Here is a 21,620-nt window from a genome sequence, read left to right as displayed (position 1 = left end):
CACACTGATTTCATGGCGCGCGCGTCTTCTGACTGAAGACCATGGCCTTAACGAGCTCAAAATCTCCTTGGCTTTAAGAAAACCAACCAGATCAGTCAAGGTTTGGCAACACTCGGGAGCAACCGTCGCGTAGCAACTTTTCGCACTCGCTCTACAAGACATGGGAAACGGCAACAGAAGCCCGACGCGCGGCTCTGGTGCGACGACAAAGATGACTGGGAAGATGCAGAACTTGAGGTGAGATGAGGTCAGTTCGGAGCTCGGATGAGTTAGCATCGGGACGGTGGTGGTGGTGCGGCAAGGTCCTCCCGATTCGGATAGTAGATTCGCTGAGTAGATTGAGTTGGATTCGATTCTTATCGGCGTCAGCTGGTGTTTTAGCCAAACGACTCACTTTTCCCCAAATTAGATCAAGCCAGTTCCTTAAGGGGAAGGAAAAAATGGCCCGGTTTTAAATCTTGAGATGACAGGCGCACACGCACATGATGCTAATATTTACTGAGCACTGGGGCCGATACTTGGTTGGTAGGATCGCATTCTGTGGGCGATGTCGAACGTATGTCTCCACCTGGTCAAAACCGAAAAAGCTTCGGCACAGACTCTCTTGCTTCGGGAAGCAACTCAAGTCCGTGATGGGAGGGGCCACTCGGAATGATAGCGGATGATGTGCGGATGAGCTGCGAGCTGCGAGCTTAAAAAAAGGGCGGAAAAAAGGAAAAGAAAAGGGGGGCCAAAAGGAGGGACTCGGCCGAGCGAGCCACGGTTCGGATCCTATGTAATGTAAGTATGGCGTAGGGCGTCAGATCGGCGAGGCTCTAGCGTCGAAGTTTATCTGGGATGGAATTTTCGACAGAGAGGGGATCTGTGGAAGAGATGGGCAGTTGTCTTTGCCTCTTCCGGAATAAGCGGCGAACCAATCCTGCCATATTAGGTTTGGATGTGCGCTCGACCGTGGTGCGGTGCGGCGGGTGGCCGGTTGATGGATGTTTGCTTAAGGGGTCTCGGACTTTTGGGAAATGATGATGAGACTTGCTCCTGAGGATCCTGAGGAGGGCACTGCAAATGGGGCCCGGGGAAAGTTCTGGGTGCTTCGTGTGGTGAGTTTTCCAACGTCAACGCATCACATTGTAAGCCGTGAACGGGCAGGTGAGCACGGTGTCAGGATTTTTTTTCCCTCTTAAGATGAACGATAAGATCTGGCGTATTGATCTTTTTCACTCCGTCTCGAAAGCATGCGAGACAGAAAAGGTTGCGTCTCGTATCTAATACCAGATAAGAGTTGGCGAGGTGTCAACAGGTCGTGCAGTGCTGCAGGATAGTGCAGCATGCGCTAGGTAGATGGTGACATGAACTCTAGGGTAAAGACGTTGGCGATTCAGGATAGCGTTTAATTATACGAGATGGTCCGAGGGGTTCGATGTGGGTGCTCTCCGGAATCATACGACAGAGACAACTTTTTTTTGGCCTTTTCTGAAAGACTGTCAGATGTGACAACCGAAAGACTGGGCCCTAATTCTATAGTCTCTTCCCAATTTGATGTTTGTCTTCTCGGTAGCGCATCTACTGGCGCGAAACTTTTGCCATGTGTAAATTAGCGATACAATAGCGAAAGAGCTGACCTCGACGCGACAGAGGTTCGCGATGGACGAATTTAGATGTTCTCTAGTGTTCTATACGGATGGATCGGCAGAGAGCCTGAAACTCACACACCAAGCGGGGTGGCATTGGGGGGAGGGGCCGCGCAGGGCTTGGATTTCCTTCATTCTCCAGGCGTCTGTCGATGATTGACCTGAATTCCTCGGAAGTGGGCGATGTGGGATACGGTCAAGTACAATTCTTAAATATGTCCACCGAGACTGTATGTTTCAGCCGAGGATAAGTGACCAAGTCAAGAGGAGATTTGGACGAGACAGAGGAAACAACGGGGTGGCTGTACCGCGGTCAAGAGTTGCGATGAACAATGTTGGATAGGAAGAGACTAGAGACGACGGCCAGACGGGCAGCAAAGGTGAGGAGGGGACGAGCCGAGAGGTAGCCGAGGATGATCGACGTAGGGCTTAATCTGTCGGGTGCACTTATCGGCGCCTTCATCGATTTGCCTTTTCTTGCCGAAAACCTCGTCGAGAGGCTAATATGCGTACCTAGCCTTGTAGGGAATTCTGTTTTTGAAATCGGGGGTCCGACGGGCTGCAAATGGCAGCTTGGACGCGATGGCAGCTGGTTTGCGGCAGCGACGAGTGGGTGTTTATCCATAACGTTAAATGATGAATGGCCCCCAACTGATTAGTCGAGGATACTGGTATTATTGGTTGGGCCTTTCGATATGACGGCGACGACTTGTTTGTAGGCTAAAATGCCTCATTCGCGTGTTGATACACTGCTGCCCGTACCCATCCGTGATGTGTCCAATGGAGCAGCTGGGGAAGTGTGGGGACGGGCTTCAAGGTGTACGATGGAGTCCTAGGTAAAAATGACGGAACCCCATTGGGAACGCACAATGGAAACGCGTAGAGGAGCGCCAATCATTCCGTTTCGATCGTAGAGGAGTCGGCACGCGCACGTCTGTGATGTCTCCGGTCTAGTCGGGTTGAGTTCACTGGCCATGACAGGCTGAGCGCTATACAAATTACAAACCGATGGAAGGCAGAGTTGCAATACCTAGTGTGCGCGATAGCATGTTCGGGTTGCTGGGTTCAAGGTCCAGTCGGGCATTTGTCTTTGCCAATTGTATTCGGGGGTAGCCGAACGGAGAGCTATGAATGGAGCAGCTAGGAGAAGACTGGGCCGATTAAGCAACGTTTTGCAAGGTGAGGTCGTGTAGATGAGATAGCTGGCGTGTTTCTGGGAGAGAGTTTGCATATTGACGGGTGCTGGTATTAACCCTGGAGAGGCCGTTTGGGCGAATGGGCGTTGCGGAGGGGGATGATGGTCGGGACTCTCTGCCGGAAAGCAGCTTTAGTTCGGGCATCCCTTACCAAGATATGTGGCACACGGTTGGCTGAGGTTCCTGGGAAGTTTGAGGTTAGCAGAAATGGTAAGGACAGGCAGGCCAGGTCGATTCGGCGGAGGGGAGGTGATACAGGTCATCCTTAACCTTGTGCAGGCAGTGGTTGGGATTGAGCAATATGGTTGGTGGAGGACATGACGGTGCTTGGACGGTAAAGCAAAGAAGAAACGGCAAAAGCATCTGATAATGACTTCACCGCATGGCTCTCGCTGCGGGTTCCTGACTCTCTTTTGTCGTGCACAGTGCTCGGCCCTGGTGTTTGTGTTTGTCTGTCGAGGTTAAAGCCAAGTTTCTGTAACCTAACACTCGAGGAGTCGAGCTAAAGATTGAGGTTGGATGCAGCCGAGTCGTATCCCCCCCTGGCAGGAAACCGAATTGTATTTGAAATGAAGGTCGTCATTTTTAGCTGGAAGGCAAGGCAAGGAAAGGTACGGATACTGGGCTGATCATGTTTCTTCCTGCCGTGGGAGGGCAGCATTGGTGGCAACTTCCATTGCGATATCTTGTGGTGGCAGGCCTCACGGCGTTTAGGAGGGGTGGACGGTGGACTGGACGGTGGACTGGACGGGAGACTGAGGTCCTTTGGGCGGGACAATTCCAGGCTGGTGGTCCACTTATCGCCTAGCGATTGGCAACGGCTGGGCTGCTCGGTCCCAATTACCGACAGAGAGGGGCGGCGTGCCAATGTTGCACGGGTAGGCAGCTATTGGGCCATTTTGGGCCGTATTTAATTTTGCATGCCGTCAAAATCTCTTGTTCCGCTGGGTCGAGTTCCCCCCTTTGTCTTGTTATTCCGTTGTTTACTTGACTACCGTGACACAGGTTGATCGGGGGCAGCCTTGGAGATGTGGATGCAGATGGCATGGCTTCTGGAACATGCCATCGATATTAGACGCAGCAGGAAAACTCGTCAACCTCTTCAGGCACTGATACCGTATGCAATGTGCGGAGACTGTCTCTGGCAGAGAAGCAAGGACATGGCGGGAGGCGGGCGAGACATGCGGTACCTTCAGGTAGGTAGGTCGAGCTTCAGCTTCAGCCGGGCCTGCAGATTCACTGCTACGGCCTACAGTATGATGTATGCTAGACAGGCCAGGCATGCTTTGGCGAGGGTGTCAGGGATCTAGACTCCAGCCTGGATGTGAAGACTGATCCCTGGATGTAAGAATCATTCACATTTGGCGGGCAGAGGGCATCTTCAAGCAATGGAAGCAATTGGATGCCATGGATGGTGCAGGGATGGCCCCCTTGGGCGCTAACAAGCTCCTGTGGCCGCGGCAATGGGCCGAAAAAGGCGGCACGGCGCATACTTCGCCCCATCGTCTTTGGTGGTAATGTATCAGCATCTCGCAACCGGCCGGGAGACCATTGTTGACGTCGGCATCTGCATGTCACTGCCGCCGGGGCACCGGGGGTAGGCGTTGGGTTGGCACTTGCGTGTGGTGTGTGTGTGTGTGTGTGTGTGTGTGTGGCGTGCGCTGGTTCTTGATTCTTGCGTCGTCCATCATGTTGCATATGCAATGTCAAGGGGGAAAAAGAAAAGAAAAACATTTGTCCAGGCAAGGTGGCGCCGCAGCGGCGTCTGTATGTCTCTCTGGCATGCCTAGGATGCTTACATACTCTTGTTTGACTGCTACCTTACTCTCCGTTGTCTACACTAACCAATCGTCTAAACTGAGACGTACGGCTTTAGGTCCCAAGCAGACTGCAAACCGAAAAGAAGACGGGAAGCTGCTTGCTTTTCGTGAATTCCCTGCCCTCCTCCTTGTCTCCTTGTCCTGGCCACGCATCTCTGTCAGGGCATGTCCATTCCACGCCAACCCGGGTGGTATAGGTATCTTACCTCAGCTAAGGACCGGGCTGGCACAGGCAACGGGGTGCTCCTCTCACTGGATGGCGGGCAGAAGTGCTGCTGGGGCCTGTCCTGGATCGCACCCACACTCGCGGCTCGACTAGAGGTGGGCGGGCACCCAACTGGGACGTGGACCAGGCCACCGCACACGCAGCATTTTCATAGCAACTCTACGGATACCTACCTCACTCTGTACCTACTACGTATCCGTACCTCAGGACGTCCCGTACAAGGCATTAGGCACCGGGAGCCCATCATAAGGGCTACTTTACTCCAGTACCGTTCTGCACCCAAATCTCATGTACTCCTCATGTCTTTCTCCCCCCTCCTCAAGCAACACGCACCGCCCTCACTGCCATTATTACCTAACTGCGCTGCCGCCGCCGCTCTTACTGCATGGCTGCTACTGCTAGACGCTTCCCTCCACTCTTTCGCCTGAGCCCGAACCCGAACGACGATCCCATCTTGGAGCCGACTCGTCCTTCTTCCTCCTGCAGTCTACGACCTTAGCCTGTCCAAGTAGCGTGTCTTCCCATTGAGCCTCTTCGCTCTTGCGCATCTCAACTCTCACCCACTCCTCTTTGACATCGCCATTTCCATCCAACTTGTCGGACAGAGACGCCGACCAGCCGCCCCAGGAACCGATGCTCGCGATCCCTTTGCTGTCAGCCCAATCCTGTGTGCTGCTTCCACACTTCCAATCTCTTCTGCAACGGGCCCCCGCAGCCGCCGCCACGACCTCCTCACACTGAGGGCACCGCCGGCGCTTCTCGACACTCGACACTCGACACTTGGCACCCATTCCCGATTCGTCTTCCAGCCTGCCCTCATCTCCTTCCCGCTCTTCTGACTGCTGCCTACTATTCCGACTTTTACTATCGTCGCCTCGCCTCGTCGACGTGCCATCGCACCACCTCCTCTTCTCCTCCGTCACTGAGCCGCCGATCAAACACTGCTAGCCATGAACTTCGATTCGGGCACTGCCTATGCAGAGTCGGATGCCGACGACGAATACGAGCGCAGCCTTGGGCCCAACTCGCCCGTCGCCGACGACGAAGGTTCGCCAATCGACTCCGAGCTTCCCTCTTCCAACGAACACACGCCCACCACCTACGGTCACCGCAGTAGTGCCGACCGCTTGCCCGAGACGATAATTTCCGAGTGGACCGCCGATGAGTGCGCCGATTTTATCAGCACAATCGGTCTGCCGCAATATGCCGACAGCTTCGTTGGTAGGTTTTATTCTTGTTCTGACCATTACCTGCACTGTGGCACCTTACTGATTGCGTCTTCAACCAGAGAACGAGATTGTTGGCGAAGCTTTGGTTGCTCTACAACATGATGACCTGAAATCCATGGGTATTGCCAGTGTCGGCCATCGCCTCACTATCCTGAAGAGCGTTTACGATGTGAAGAAGGCCCAGGACATCCCGATAGAGAGCGACCATTACGTGCCATTATGTAGGTGATGCCGCATTTCGTACGAAGGAACTTTCAACTAACCTAAACTCTCTAGCTGCCGACGCGGAGGCTCAATATGCAACAGCAACTCTGAAGGATATTAAGCACTTGGTTGAGCAGCTCCGCTTACGAGACGAGCGGATGAGCATGGTAGAAAAGGACCTGCGTCGACTCTCCGAAGACTTCAGACGGCTACGGGAGGATATGCTGCCTGCGCTTCGCTTGGCAAAAGACTCATCGCAACCACTACCCAATGTCTCTAACAACAGCAGTCAGGGTTACGGATACGAGACCGTATCGCCTCCCGCTCCAACGCCTTCTTCCACTCAGTCAATGAGCCTGCAGCGACAGTACTCCACCAAGAGGATCATGCTAGGAACGACGCCCAAGAACAATTCGCCATCGCACCTGCAAACAACGCACGAAAGATCGATGGAACAAACACTGGATCCCTCCAACGCTGCAGAACGAGCCGTGTTGTCTTCGTCGCACCTGGCGGCCATGAACGGGTCAGGTACGGCTACCTCGCCCGGCTATCCTTCTCCGAATATGCCCTCGCCGACATCTCCTCCAACACATGGCGGCGCGACTTTGGGCTCTCGATCTTATCGCTCCGACCGCTCCGAAGCCCCGACGCCTTCTACACGATCAACCTTTGCCGAGAACGACCATGGATACAAAGGCCGGGAACAGCAAACGGCGCCGAAACGCGGACCGACCCCCGCTCCCGATACACCCAGTACGAGCAATGCATCTGTCGAGATTTTCAAGTCGTTCCGAGTTAGCATGGACGACCCGTGCTACAAGGTGCTACCCGCCGCCCTCAAAAAATATCAGATCAATGCACCCTGGGATCAGTATGCCCTCTACATTGTCTATGGTGATCAAGAGCGTTGCTTAGGGCTGGAAGAGAAACCTCTGATTCTGTTCAAGCAGCTGGATAAAGAGGGCAAGAAGCCAATGTTCATGTTACGGAAGACGAACAACGCACAAGTTGATACGTCTTCAGAACAACCAGGGAGCGCCGGGCTCGGAGCTAGAGGCGCGACAACGGGCTATGATCCGCCTGGTGGTATCATTTAGGGTGTGATACCATTACTGATCATACTCGAAGCTTATCCTTCCTCGATTTGAGTTTTTTCCCATCCGATTATTTGAGTGGACATCAGCCGCGTGGAGGATACGGGGCTGGGAGCTCGACAGGACCAGAGCATACCGGAGTTGGGGTTCACCTGCATAGCGCTGCGCGGAAGAGAGACGACTGCTTTGGAATACTGTCGCGGAAACAATGTATGGGTTCGATTGGGCGGGGTTTTTGTCCACGGTGTTTCGTCTCGCAACAGTTCCTGGGCTGTCCAAACTCGAAACATGGATCCGAGCAAATATTGTTTTTTTGTGTATGAGCTCTCAAGCCTCGACCGGACGAGACATCGGGCCATCAAATGCCGTCATGGAACACCTTTTTATTTTCCTCAAAGCTATTTGGAGTCTTGTACTCTCGGAGATCTAGGGTCTATCTAAATGGGGCTTACGCTGGGTGTAAGCGGGGAGTAGAGTAAGGTGCCTGTGTATCATGTTGTATTTGGGGAGGAGGTGTGGTCTGATGAGACTTGGAGCGAACGTGCAACCAACAGCTGGGGGTGGGAGGCAGGATATGTCTTGGGTTTGGGAGGGTGGCATCTGCTCTGTGCGACACGAGAGGCGTAAGCTATCAAAAAGGAGCTCTTTTTTATTCTCGACATCAATTTATTCACCCCTTGATTCAGACATAGCATCGGACATCGCACCGTGACTTCCCTTTGTTTGTCCCGGCGCATATATCATGCCGTGGTCACTGCTGTTGACCTGACACGCTGATTGTGTTCGCACGATGACGGTCTCATATGTTTGCTGGGCGTACGGCGTAGGTACCTGCGCCAAGAGAAGGGACAGACAGGACGATCTCATCAAGGATCAAAGCTATATGTACGTACGTACACTCGCCTTCTATAGGCACGGGGGTCCGCTCTCAGGATGGTATGGGACGATTCGCGGTTCCAAGGCCAGCCAAAATCTGGTTCGCATGGGAGTCATTGAAGGAATCGAGGTGGGGGGAATGGAGAGGGGGGGACGATAACGAGGTTGTGCCGGATGACGATGAATGGATATGGGAAGGAGGGAGAGAGAGAGGGGAGCTGTTCATGGGGTTACTTGGAGAAGTTGAAGGCATTGGGGACAACCAGTAGCAGCAGTAGGAGTAGCTCCGTAGTAGAGTCACTCTCATCCGTTCGTTGGTTCGTCTCCTCGAGCTTGTCCCCGGCAGAGTACCAGTATCGGGTTCTGTGGTGGACAGGTTGGATGGACCGGGGTCAGGGTGTGCGTGTGTGTGGGTGGGTAGTGGACGTGGTATTCGGGTGCGGCGGAGGGCCGGGTTTTGTATGTCTCAGTCTGGTGGAGTTTCTTTGGTGGTTTGCCGTTCCCACTCTCTACTATGCTCCCTCTCTTGTTTCTTTCTGGAAGTGACAGCTTTGGGGGGGGGGGATGTTGAAGAATGTAGAAAAGGTTCGAGGGTACGCATGTATGATGGCAATGGATGGAACGTAGGAGGGATGGATTGCAAGTTGAGGTTTGGGGTATGTGATGAGGGGTTCGTGTGGCATGTAGATAAGGTAGGTTGATGGGGGGGAGAAGTCCGTGTGGACAAGAAGGTAGGATAGTGTACGGAATGGCCGTTTGTGACGCTCTTTTGGATGCTTTTGGGAATGCGTTGGAGACCAATTGGGGAAAAGGGTTCAACGATACTGAGCAGGTTTCCTTATTTGGACCCTGAACTTGAGGGAATGCGAGGAGAAGGAGAAAGACCCTGTTTTTTCGTGTCCATTTCGGGACGTTGGGGGCGGTTTCGGCGAGGAGGTTTCGGCGTGCCGCCGGGACGGAGCGGAGGTGGGTGGATAGTTCCCCGGGGGTGGCTAATTCTCGTTCTTTCTTGAGCTGAGTGCTCTATAGGATGTCGAGGAGTCTTGGTCAGGATAGCTCTCGCCACAAGAAAATCCGGCAGGGGCGACGGGAAGTGGGAGAAGGGGTTTAATGGCGTCCGGGATGTTGGGTATCAGTATGGCTTGTTTGCGTGCAATGGTGCGGGATTGACCGGACGGGGATTACTATTCGGATACGAGGTTTTGGAGGGTGAGAGGTTACAGGTGAGACGAGGTGAAGGAGGTACAGTAGACAGAACAAGCTTGCCATCTCTGGTTAGCCGACCCAGGATCTTATCTGTCTCATTTGACGGCATGCAACAACTTTGGGCAGAGAATGGCCGGGCTTGCACGGTGAACCAGAGAGACTCTCAGAGCTTTTGAAGAGTTGATTCTTTGCTGAGAATCAAGCTAAAAAAAACTTGTCAATTTCACCAGATCCGCGAGGGGAGGGGGGGGTGTGAGGTCGGCACGGCCGTCACAGCGAGCCTCGATTTGGGAGAGGCACACGAGTAAAAACACGGTACCGTCCGCTTACGCAGGGCGTCGCAGGTAGACGGGACGTGACTGGGTCGACGGGCCAAATTGGTTGAGCTTCGAAGGACAGGTTTCCCGAGGTTTCCTAGAAGCCTGGCTCCGGCCGCCTCTTGGGTTTGGCTCCCAGGTGACTATCACTCACTCAACAAGACTTGTTGAACACCCATACCTCCCCTCCACCCCCACATGTTCGATTGGTCTTCGCTTTTTGGCGGGCGTTTGGTGTTTTGGGATGGGAGAATGGAACGGAAGGGGAGGGGGGGCTCACTTGTACAAGCACTTGTACAAGTCGAGTCCTTGTCGTAATTTTGGCATAGTCGGGTTCGGGGAATGAGGCGTCAAGTCGCAGGTTGAATGGTTCTGGGACGGTGGAGGAATTTCTCTTGCAAAACGGGGATTCCCTTTGTACTGCTCGCGAGTAAGGTCCAGGTCAGCTTGGATAAGGCAGAGGGAGTCATATCAGCGCCGTGAAGCCGTCAAAAACGAATGATGTGTTGAATCGTGCGCATGAAGTGACTGACAGCGGTGGAAATGAGATGAGCTTGAGGTTTGTGTCCCGATGTCACTCGTCTGATGATGCTGTGTTATGGATGGGATGGTTCAGTTGCCGAATGCCAAGTCATGGGCGTCGATATATCTTCCGACTTGCTGTATACTACTTCTCATGCATTTATGCCGGGTAGGTGCCGTGTCATCCCTATTAGGCCGAAAGACGTCTTGCGTTGTAGGAATGCCTTCTGCAGAGCTGGATTTCATAAGGAAGTTGGACACAACCTCTCGAAATCTGTGACTTGGATTCTCATATACCATCCTCCAGATTTTCTGCCCAGCTCGCCCTAGCCCTTGAAGCATTTCTACATTCAGACCTCCATCCGCCGGCGGAATAGCCCCTTACATGTCATCAACGGCTTTCCCGTTCGGGCGGTTTGTCAACTAACGTACATATCTAGCCGAAAGCCCCCACCTCGTCGTCCAACTCCACGTTTCCGGCTTCTTCGACGCAATTAGGGCTCTTGTTCCGCGAAGATCCACCATCGTTTGTCCCACAGGAATATAATTCTCTTCACCGCTCTACGACTTCATCACAGATTAAGAAGCCCGAATGGCTCAGTGGTAAAGCGTCTCACTAGTACCTGTTCCAGCCAGATCTCACGATCAAGTTGAAATGTGAACGCAATGAGAAGATCGGCGGTTCGATTCCGCCTTTGGGCAATCTGTTATTATTTTGCTTGTTTGCTATCTTTTAGTTTTTGGGGATTGTATCGTTGTGCTAATGAGGAGGAACAGGGGAAACATAGGGTGTCACTTCGACTCAGACTGCGCGGTCATCCAAGCCTCGTAGTTTTCTAATCAAGTGTACTCTATACATTTGCATTGCGCTGCGCAACAGACGGATGTGAAAGCCTGCTGATTCGGCTTTGAAGGAGGCATTGCAGCTCAATTGATGTATTAGCCCCCAGGGACTGCTGGGAGATCGATATTACCATTAGGAGTGACATTCACGTTTGATTATTTGGACCTTGCAAGTAACATCAAGCTCTGAGCTATAGAGAACGCCGAGGGGACAGACTTTATCCTTCGCGATGAAAGCTCGAAGATTTATATGCCCCCCGCCCGAGAGGATTACCGGACTGAAGAAACCATAGAAGAGGGTGCAGCCTCTAGCTTAGATAATTGCTTGGAGTGTGGTCTTCTAGCAGGTAGCCACTATATGCAGAAAAAGGCCAAAGTACTCGGTAGCGCTGCATACTTTTCAACTGAAGCCTGCATGCAAGTTGCACATGATGACGAGGCCTTCTCCAAGAAGGAAAGTATTAAAACTATGAAGAAGGTGGGTTGAAGCAGGCGACAGCCACCGCGATGTAAAAAATGGGAAGGAGCACGATATTCGATTGTGGCGATTTTAATTCTTTCCCTTTTGGTACTTGAAGTGACCCGGCCTCGACAGTTCCTGCTTCCTTCGACTCCAAGTTCGTTCTGGTGTTGCCTTTCGCTTTTGCCCACTCAACTCGTTCGACTTTCGTTTCCGACACGACACCACCAACATTTCCCCTCCCCATCCCTGATTTGTGCCACGCAATCTTTTCTGGGCGCCTCCTATCAGACAAGCCAGTTGAGGTGTTGTTGATGAGAGATTTGTCACTACTTCTGACTCAACGGACACCAACCTAACATTGAGGAAGTCGAACCACTTTCGAGAGCGAGCGGACCTCCTCTAGTACTAGGCCTGTTACTCGCGAGCTTGATGTACTGCCTTGTAAGCTCTCTCTGAACCATTCCAGTCGTTTTCCCTCTTGATCCATGCTGACAATTTGATAACCAGAGAGCCCTCTCTCACGTCAACCAAGGTTCCTTGCGCGTCCCAACCGGACCAAGGTTTAGAGCTAGCACATCTTCATCAAAAACCGAAACGAAGTCCCAGCCATCATGAGCCAGCAGAATCAGGTCGTCTCATCAACTAGACCTAATGGCCTGCAATATTCCTTCGGGACGAATGGCGCTGGTCACTCATTCACTTGGAGCCCTCCGGCCCCTTCGGGGTCGCTGGATCAACTAGACCATGATAAGATGCCCCATGGAAAGCGCCGAAGGCTTAATGAGGTGCAAATCAACCTTGCGGTGCATGGAGTCGCCAAGATCCGGCTCGGGGAAGACACGACACTCGATTTCACATCGTATTATCAAGAGGCAGAGAAGAAGCTTTTGGACGTCAAAGCTGAGCAAGCCCAGCTTCTACGAAGGCTTGATGAAGCCGGCGAGGGCCACAAGAAGACTCTTTCGAATGTCAAAGCTGAGCGAGACGAACTTTCACGCCAGCTTATTGAAGCCACTAAGGATCACGACAAGACTATTTCCGAGGTCAAAGCTGAGAGAGATCAACTTCGGCATCAGCTTAAAGATGCCTCCAAAGAACATGAGAAGACCAGGCAGGAACTGCGGAATTTGCAAGCGCAAATATCGCAAAAAGCTTCCCTCAATGCCGCGAGAATCGGTTTACACCAAAGGCGTGCGATGAAAGCTAAAACAAAGCTAATAGAATCCCACAGTAAGCAGCTCGCAGATGACGCTGGGAAGATCGAGATGCTCCAGAAGGAGCTCCAGATGTCTGAGGACACTCATCAAGCTGTCGCAGGCGTATTGAAGATGCGAGAGAGTGAGCTTAAAGCTTGTCAAGACGAATATGCCAGGAAGTTTGAAGAACTCAACGTGACCAACACAAAAAGTGTCGTCGAGAAAATGAGTTTGGGGTACAAGGTGGCTGAACTCCAGACTGCTTTGGACAAGCAAAAAAAAAGAAGCCATCATCGGATTGAAGCGACACAGATTGGAACTCAGGATCGACCAGAACAACCGCGAAGCCTCCAAAGAACTTTAGCTGCTTAGAGGAAGTGTATCCGTAATTTCGGGGCCTCATTGGACCCTCGACGAGCGGTCTGATGCCGAGATCATGACGGCAAAACTTCACATTGAGAGATGGCATCTTCAAATCATTCCCAACTACGAGAAGAAACATTTGGAAGAAAAATTGGGGGCAGTCGATCTGCTATGCGGCCTGCAAATGACCACGGACAATGACGAGACCCCCTCCTCCAACGAGGCTATCGTCGAAAAAGTGGAAGACTGCGCGAGGATCACTTGAAGAAATATGGTCACGCTTGAGAACTTATCATGAAAGCGGGCGAAATAAGAGGAGCAAGCCTGTACACTGTAGGACGATTACTTGCTGCTGTTTATGATGTTCTACTTATATTGGTAAAGTAAGGATGGGTAGTCCATAAAGTTTGATGCTGTTCCTTGTTGCAATTTTTAGCGCAGTGTTACTTTTCTTTCTGACCAATCATTGAATCACTAGATTCCCTCTCTGGAGCCCCTTTCAGTGCGGCGAATTACCTATATTCCTCAACTACCTCACAACCTGATCCTGTTCATGCCAAGGCTTTAGAGTCCCCTGCCATCTTCCAAGCAGTCTGAAATACTGAGTGATCGCGGAAACGGGGGACAACGTATATGCTTTGTGAGCTTGTGTAATGCGACGGGGGGAACGGCCCACACGGTAGAGGGCACTTGCCCATCAAGATAATCGTGACTATCCGACAGAAAAGTCCCAATGCAGCCGTCTCAATCTACAGAATATGGCTACGTTTTTGACATCTGTCTGTGTAAAGAACAAAAACGAAAAAGAAAACGAGGTCGCCTGGCCGATACAGGGTTCGAGGAGGCAGACTCTACTCCCCTACATAGGGACTCGACTCAACCTCCCACGTGTGCGACCCGTTTGAATTCACAAAGCACATACCTTTGCAAGACTTGGAATGGAATCGGCATGATTCGACTAATGTGTAAAATGTTCAACCATCCCCGTGATTGGGTGACGGATTCGGTTTTAGTTGGGTTCAAAAGTTGGTGGGTGATGGATAGCTCTTGCGTGCAAAATCCAGTAGTAGACATTCAATATAACGGGTATTAATTAAGAAGAGAGAAAAAAGTAGGAAAAAAATCCAGATACAAGGTCCCTTGCGGGGTTAGAAGCTACAATCTACAGCCAAGGGAGGAGACTATTAACCTAGTATTGGGGGTGTAACCATCCGGTGATCCGCCTTAAGCTTCCAGGCAACTTTTCCTTTCGACTGTTCGGAACAGGGAAGGCAAAATCACCTTCTATAGCCCTACCCCGTGCAGAACGTACATGTACTGCTGGGTATATAATCGTTGCCGTGTGTCTGTAGGTCAGTCAGCCCATGACATTCAACGCCATCGCCATCTCAGTACCTTACCCACCGTCTGTTCGCCTCTCATCTGACAAATGGCTCTATCAAAATTACCTATCGACCGTGACCATCCTCTCCCTCGTCTTCTTTTCCACACCGGGTAAGTCTTGAGTGTGTAATACGAGTACCAGGTATCATGAACCCCTAGTAACCTCCACGGTGGTCAACGGACACGCAGGAAGAGCATTTAAAACGTATCAATCATGAAATTCGTGACTCTCTATGCCCAAACCACTAGTAAATGGTATATCCATCAAAAGAAACACCCTCCCACCCCTGACGCCGAAGAACGATCCACCTGAGATGGAAAGGCATGTATGCCATGTTAGCCTTCAGACCATCTGGCTCATGATGATTGCCGACGAATGCCAAAAACCCTTAGAACGCCCAAAATATGCCCAAAATATGCCGCAAATATCTTCAAGTGAAGAGAGAGAAAGGCGAATCCCTACCCCGGCCTGTCTTAGACTATGGGGCGCTTTCAAAAATGCACACTCCGCTTCTTGGCGACCTTGCGCTTCCTCTCCTCCTCCTCGGACCGGTCCCGATGGAAGAAGTTGCTGACGCTAGCAGCCGGGTTCGCGTAGGGTCCCTGAAGCAGTCCCGACATGAGGTTTGGGAGCTTCCCCCGACCGGCCTGCTGCGACTGTTGCTGCTGTTGTTGTTGCTGCTGCTGGAATGACGGCACACCACTCGGCGGCGGCGGCTGCGCGAACCGCACCTGCGGGCGATACGCACTGGTCCCCGGAGGCCCGTTGTACGGCCCTGCGCTGTTAGGTCGAGGTGGCTGTGCCGGCGCCACGTGCCACGAGCCCGGCGTGCTTCCGGGCGGCGGTTGATGACGCGGTGGTAGGGTTGGGTTCGACTCGCTGGGCGGGACACCATAGAGCCTGCGGAGCCGCTCCGTCTCGGCCTCGATCTCGGCTTCTTTCCTTCGGCGCTCATTCTCTTCCTTGTCGAGCATCTTCTTGATGCGCTTCGCTTCCTCGGCGTCCCGGCGCTCGCGCTCGCGTGCCTGCCGTTCTTCCTGGGCTACCATGGCCTGCAGACGCTTCGTTTCATTGTCAATCTCCCACTGCTGGCGGGCGTTGGGCCTGGGAGGGCCATTGTTTATGGTTTGCGCGGGCGGCGAAGCGGGCTTGTTGCCGATGGCGCCGGACATGGCGGCCACGGGTGGTACCGGGGCCATGGATGACGCCATGGATGCCGGAGGGGGCTTGGAGTTTTTGCGACGACCGGTCGTGGGCGGCGGCGTCGCTGTCAGGTTGAAGACATTTTGTCTGGGGTTGAGGAACAAGTCGCGGAGGATCTCGGCGCCGAGCAGCAGGACAATGTCCAGGCCCTTGCGGTCCTCCACGTCCACGCGCTGTAGGTTGGGTTCGTAGATTGTCACAGCGCTCTCGTGCTTCCTGTCCTTGAACATGGCGACCGTGATGTCAGGCTCCTTGCTCTTCTTGCCGGCCACGCTCTTCCCGACCATGTAACACGTGATGTCCTTGCTCAGCCTGCCGTCCCGCTTCCAGCGGAAGACGACCTTAGGGACGGTGTCACTGATGGGCGGGTCGTCGGAGGACCGGTCAAGCAGGCTGGCACTCGGCGCGCGGAAGCTCTGTTCGGGCATCTCAAATTCCCAGCTGTCGGACTTGCCCCAGCTCCCGGCTTTGGTCTTGAAGACGACCTGTGAATCCGGGTTGTAGAGCTGCAGCGTGACCTGGTCGGGCAGGATGGGCTGGGGTGGCGCCGGAGTTCCGTTTTGGACGCGGACCTCGGCGGCAGAGAGTGTTGGCTGGGTCCATTCCGGCTCGACAAGGACCTCGGCGTAGATAATTTGCTGTGAGGCAATGTCGGTGAGGGCAGCGGCGTACTTGTTGCGGGCGACCGGATTGGCCGGGTCGGCACGCTTGAGGACGTAGTTTGGCGTCGGATCGGAGCCCTGGTGGGTGAAGTAGAGGATCGTGTTCTGAGGGTTGTCGGAAGAGGGGCGGAAGTGGAAGGTAGGTAGGTTTTCATCGAGCATCTTGGGCGGCGGCGGCGACGGCTGTATAGGCGACCGACTGGCTGGCTCGAGGAAAGAAATATGTTTGTCGGAGATCCTGGTGTTGAGGAGGTAAGGAAGTGACGTTTCCTGCGCCGCTTGTGGGCGTTTTGGAGGAGGAGGGGGGGACACAGCGTTGATAAAAAGGGTCAGGCCGGCAAGGCAGGTCTGCCGGGCCTAAGGGTGTGCGAGGTCAAGTGGGCTGAGTCTCAAATCCGTCCGTCACCCGTCCGCCTTGGCTTTCTTTGTGTGTTGTGGGATCAAAAGACAAGGGATAGGTCACTACCAGTCACATACCTACGTCCTTGTTCGAATCTATCCGCGGGATCTAAGGTATGCAATAGATAGCCCCACTCAAAGGGAAACCAATGCTCCAAAGGAGATCGTCGAAGGGAGGTGGAATGCCAGTGGGGGTTTACGATAGCTTGATCAGACGAGGTACAGGAAAGCCAAAATGATAGGAAGCCAAGTATGTTCAAGACAGGGCACCCCGCCGTCGAGAAAGGTTGAAGCCTGGCTTAGCAAAAGTGACCGGTTCGTGTCGTGAACAAGCGTGGGGGGAGAAGCTGTGGTACTGCAGCGAACTTGCAGGAGGAGCGAGATTGGTGAACAGGAAGCCTGGCACATGCACCCGCGCCCCTCCATAACCTAGAAGCTGAGTGTAAAGTGTAAAAGCAGGCACGGCAGGGTGGCAGGTCATACTACGTAGGCTCGCAGCAGCGGGAACAGGATGTACGTCAACAACTGCCCCGCCAGCCGCTCGGATTGGACGCAAGCCACGCCCATGGTCCCCACATTCGCCCGCTCCGCCACACCATATCATTTCTCATCTACCTATCCGTAAGGTGAGTCAACCTGCTGATTCGCCAGGTCGCCTGGAAGGGCACGTCGTGTGTGCGGCTGTGCAGACTGCTTTCCACTGCGTGGACTCGACTCGTGGAGTCAACCTGGAAGCGCATCCAAGGGGACGGTGCGGGCCCCGCAACGGTTTTTTGGAAACCGTGCTGTTTCCCTTCCGAAACGCGCGGCCAATGGTGGGGTGGTGTTGGGCCTGGTCAACCTGTCAAAAGTCTCTTTCGTTCTTATTTTGGCAATTTGGGTGCAAAGAATGGATTCGCTGACTTGATTGACGGCTCTTTCCCCCCCTCTATTCTCTCCGCAGCGAATTAAGCAACGCCTCTCTTTAGGCTGCGCTTCAAAATGCTTCGTAAGCCCGCATCCTGCTGCGAGTTTGCAACTCGTAAGTATGCCTTGGCGTCCTACAGACTGCGATTTGTTTGTAAAATTGTCATTCCACAAAGGCGAGAATCCTTCTCTCCAGCTTGTTGAAGCGGATTCTTCTTGCTTATTCATTCCATCTTGTTAAACAAAGGAGAATTCAAGCTTGGACGTGAGTGTACTATGGGGACTGTCTGGGAGAGGCCGACGCTAGGATCGTCACCCAGCAGAACGCAGCCACACACGATGGCGAAAAGGCTTCATCATCACCGTGCCGGCCAGCTCTTGGCTTCACTACGACGCTGCGAGGATTCCAGACCAGTAAGCAGACGCAGAGCACTCAATTTAGTACCTAAGCAATTGTGCCATGAACAGTGGTTTCAGTTAATACAATCGCTTCCACTTAAAGCAGCCTGGCGTGCCTGACAAGCGCATCGGCTCGAAGAGATCGCCCTCCCGCATTAGCAATTCGCCCAAACATGGGTGTGCCTGACGATCCCGAGTTCGCTGAAAAGGAAAGCCCACGCTGCCCAAACAACTCTGCAGCCAATTGCTCAAAAGACAAAAGGCGCTCTTGTGTCAATAATCAACAGTGACATGGCCAAGTCGTGTGCATTTGTTGGACTTTTGTATTACTTCCTACCTCCTACTACCCGCTACACCACTACACCGCTCCTCACCATCCTCGTCTTGGCACCTCTGCCTCAACACCCGAATCCCCAATCTCCATAAACGTACCTGTACAAGGGGGGAAGAAAGGCACGCTGAGTAATGCCTAACTCTGCAGGGCCAGCCAAGCGCCAGGCTTGAAGAAGAAGCATTGCAGAAGTTGTATGGGTACATTGTTTTGTGTGTGAAGGTATTGTTTGTACAGCCGATCACCTCCCGGCTCCAGGCTCTTCCTCTCTCTCTCCCTCTCCTTCTTTCTGAGTGTATGTATGTGATATGACTTGGTATTACAACCGCTCCGACCTAACCTCACTTTCCAACCCCCTGCTCCTCCCAATGACTTATGTCGATCCGCGCCATGCTTGGGTATGAAAACAAAGAAAAGAGCCTCGTGTGTCCGGATCACGTGTGTGGGCTACTGCGGGTTCGGCCCCATATCCGGCCGCCGGGGTACCTCCCCATCTGGCATCATCAAAGTAAACTGAGGCTCAGGCGGCAAGCCGTTTTGGCCCGTCCCAGCCGGTAAACCCGGAACGGGCGGAACGTCTTCACCGGTTTCTGGCCTTGCCTGTGCTCTCTTCACGCGGCCGGTCTGTTGGTTGACCCAGCTGTCGACCGTCCTGAATCTCGGTGGGAGATCCTCGCTAGCCTCTGTGTACATCGTTTCGCGGTTGGTCTTGCTCATCCAAGAGAAGCGGCCGACGCCAATCTGACTGGCTCTCAGTGACTGTGACACTGGGGGCGGCGGTTGGAGCACCATGCCGGGCATTCCGGGTATAATAATGTCGCCATCGCCAAAGCCAGAAGAGATTGACGAAAGCTCGCTTGCACGGTTGACTTGCCGCCGAGCCGGATCATAGGCGTCCGATGGTTGACGTGCTAGCTCGGACTGATTGAAGTACGCACCAGCTCCCACGCCTGACCGTAGAGTCATATTGGGATCCGCGGAGCTTCCATATTGTCCGACAGTGTGAGCAAGAGACCCGTTGGGCGCGTGGCCGACGAAAGTCCCGGTCTGGCTGTCATATGTTCCGACTTGACTCGTATAACCACTCTGTTGATTGCTGAACGGATTTTGTTGACTGTTGTATGTGCCTTGTCCGTTGGTAGTGTTCATTCTCATCGGCATGGTGCCTGTCGGACTCTGGTGAATGGGGCTGCCGCGGTTATCAGCTTGCGACAAATTGTAGTTGCCAGGGTAAGTGCCGCCAGGGCCATAGAACCCAGTGTCCAAGCGAAGTGTTCCCTGCGGTCCTTTCTCGTACTGAGGTGGCTCGCTTCGGCGGCCTTCGAGATTCTCCCATCCGCCTGATCCTTTGAAGAATGGAAGCTTTGAGCTGATGCCTGGTCTGTCACCTGGGTAGCCGGACACCCTTTCCCTTCTCATCAGCCCCGCCCTCTTTATCGTCCTCCATACAATCCACACAAGGAATGAAGCAAAAATGAATGATCCTGTCCATAGTCAGCTTCCGCAGGGACTGTATGACCCATAAAACTTACCTATTGAGCCCACAGCAATGAGAGCGTGCTCTGTTTCGGGGTTCATTCGTGGCGGCCTTCCATCGTCCTTGCTAGATCCACCACTGGCCAAGCCCGGCAACAAGGAAGTGGTCGCTGCAGGAAGGACTGCTGAAGCCAGCGTGGCCGTAATGGTGGGCGTTGAGCGATTCTCTCCGTCGATACCTTTCCTCGGGGCTGAGGGATCGACTGATGGCAAGGGGGGTAAAGCAGGTGGTCCACTGGGCGCGGCGACTGCGGGCGGTACTGTAGGAGTAGGAGTAATTACTGGGGGATGCGGTGACGGAGAGTATTTAGGCTTCTTAGGCCAGGGCTTTTCGAAGTTAGTGACATACCCACATGCTTCATTTACTATAGGTCCTTACCGAATCCGGGGGCGTCATGGTGGAGAAGAGTGTGACGGTTCGGGCAGGAGCTGTCACCGTCATGGTAGTTGGAGGCAATGGCGGAGGTTCGGGCTCAGGCGGCGGTGGTGGTGGGGGATCTGGCTCAGCCGGAGCGAGGTTTGGCGGCGGTGCGGGTTCCTCATGGGTCGGCGGCGGCGGGGTGGGAGGGCGCTGTGGTGCCTCAACTGGAATCTCGGGGTGAGCGATGTAAGTCTCCTGAGGTTGCTCGACATATACTGGAGCCTGTACAGCCGGGGGGTTCGATGTGGCGGCGGGTTGCGTTCTCACGGGGGTCGGTTGCACAGCCGGCGCGGCGACGACCGCCGGAGGAGGGCGCATCATTGGCGGCGGGCGGAGCGTAGCTAAGGGCAACTTGCCCGGTGCCACATTATTGGGAGGCTTCACTTTGGGGGTATCTGGCCTTGAAGGAGGTTGCTGCTGCTGTTGGGGTGGAGGATTCTTGAGGCGACTTTTCCGCGCATTGTCATCGCTGTCGCTGTCGCTGTCGCTATCGCTGTCTGAGCGACGCTCCACTACCGAATCCCCATGCCTGCGACCGGCACTGATGGCCCGTTTCCACACGCCTCCGGTGGCACCTCTAACTTGATTGGCATATTCGTTGTCGGATTCAGCATCGCGGTCCCAAAGCAAAGGCGGCACAGCGAAGTTGGCGCGAGGAGCTCGTCTCTTTGAGGGCTTCTGACCCCGTGGCACTGCGTGAGGAGCCATGCCCTTCTCTCCTGCCATCCTATCCTGTCCTTTCCGGACCGATGAAAGTCGCCAAAATTTCCTTCTTGTCAATCACTTCCGACCATGGCCATTGGTTGACGATAGTCGAAGTGACTTGTAGTCGGTTGAATCGGATTACGGACGAAGTTAGACGGCGGGACTCTTGTTGAAGAAATCGTTCGATTGTAAGAGTGCGGATGAGAAAGCAGAAGATAAACAAACAAGAAGATAGACGTCAGTGCCAGCAGATGGGTCTAGAAAAGAAATGAAATGAAAATTAAGGCCGGCCTTGGTATGGAAGAATGGAAGAAAGGTAGTGAACACCACGCAACAGGCGTAGATGTCAGGCGCCAGAGGGAGAGGAGGGAGAAGGGAGAAACCGTGAGAAGCAGCCGAGCGAGAGGCGACAGTATGTATCAGATTGGGTCGATCATCAATCCATCATTCGCGGGGAGACCCATGCTGCATGACAGATGGCCCCCCGA

The 21,620-nt window shown here is 53.6% G+C and overlaps 6 protein-coding genes across 6 annotated transcripts; 2 read left to right on the top strand and 4 right to left on the bottom strand.

Annotated features, from left to right (window-relative positions):
• Nucleotides 1-815: 815 nt before the first annotated feature.
• On the bottom strand, nt 816-1,100 carry CORC01_10258 (uncharacterized protein; the record flags this gene model as incomplete). Its single annotated transcript, XM_022621886.1, has 1 exon — nt 816-1,100. A coding segment is annotated over one exon (285 nt), but the record flags the coding sequence as incomplete, so codon positions are not given.
• A 4,168-nt stretch (nt 1,101-5,268) lies between these two features.
• On the bottom strand, nt 5,269-5,661 carry CORC01_10257 (uncharacterized protein; the record flags this gene model as incomplete). Its single annotated transcript, XM_022621885.1, has 1 exon — nt 5,269-5,661. The coding sequence occupies one exon, from the start codon at nt 5,659-5,661 to the stop codon at nt 5,269-5,271; it is 393 nt and encodes a 130-aa protein (XP_022471601.1).
• A 159-nt stretch (nt 5,662-5,820) lies between these two features.
• CORC01_10256 (SAM domain-containing protein) lies at nt 5,821-7,403 on the top strand (the record flags this gene model as incomplete). The annotated part of the gene is made up of 3 exons (XM_022621884.1): nt 5,821-6,091; nt 6,159-6,320; nt 6,376-7,403. 3 exons carry the CDS (start codon nt 5,821-5,823, stop codon nt 7,401-7,403), a joined length of 1,461 nt encoding a protein of 486 aa, XP_022471600.1.
• A 4,835-nt stretch (nt 7,404-12,238) lies between these two features.
• On the top strand, nt 12,239-13,451 carry CORC01_10255 (uncharacterized protein; the record flags this gene model as incomplete). Its single annotated transcript, XM_022621883.1, has 2 exons — nt 12,239-13,059; nt 13,196-13,451. 2 exons carry the CDS (start codon nt 12,239-12,241, stop codon nt 13,449-13,451), a joined length of 1,077 nt encoding a protein of 358 aa, XP_022471599.1.
• Nucleotides 13,452-15,061: 1,610 nt separating this feature from the next.
• On the bottom strand, nt 15,062-16,597 carry CORC01_10254 (uncharacterized protein; the record flags this gene model as incomplete). The annotated part of the gene is made up of 1 exon (XM_022621882.1): nt 15,062-16,597. The coding sequence occupies one exon, from the start codon at nt 16,595-16,597 to the stop codon at nt 15,062-15,064; it is 1,536 nt and encodes a 511-aa protein (XP_022471598.1).
• A 2,320-nt stretch (nt 16,598-18,917) lies between these two features.
• CORC01_10253 (uncharacterized protein) lies at nt 18,918-21,153 on the bottom strand (the record flags this gene model as incomplete). The annotated part of the gene is made up of 3 exons (XM_022621881.1): nt 18,918-19,954; nt 20,003-20,333; nt 20,386-21,153. 3 exons carry the CDS (start codon nt 21,151-21,153, stop codon nt 18,918-18,920), a joined length of 2,136 nt encoding a protein of 711 aa, XP_022471597.1.
• Between the last annotated feature and the right edge of the window lie 467 nt (nt 21,154-21,620).

This window comes from Colletotrichum orchidophilum (assembly GCF_001831195.1).
Source record: "Colletotrichum orchidophilum strain IMI 309357 chromosome Unknown Scaffold_100.1, whole genome shotgun sequence".
Taxonomy (NCBI): Eukaryota; Fungi; Ascomycota; class Sordariomycetes; order Glomerellales; family Glomerellaceae; genus Colletotrichum; species Colletotrichum orchidophilum.
The sequence above is the reverse complement of the archived record's forward strand: the minus strand, read 5'-3'. Positions and strand labels throughout refer to the sequence as shown.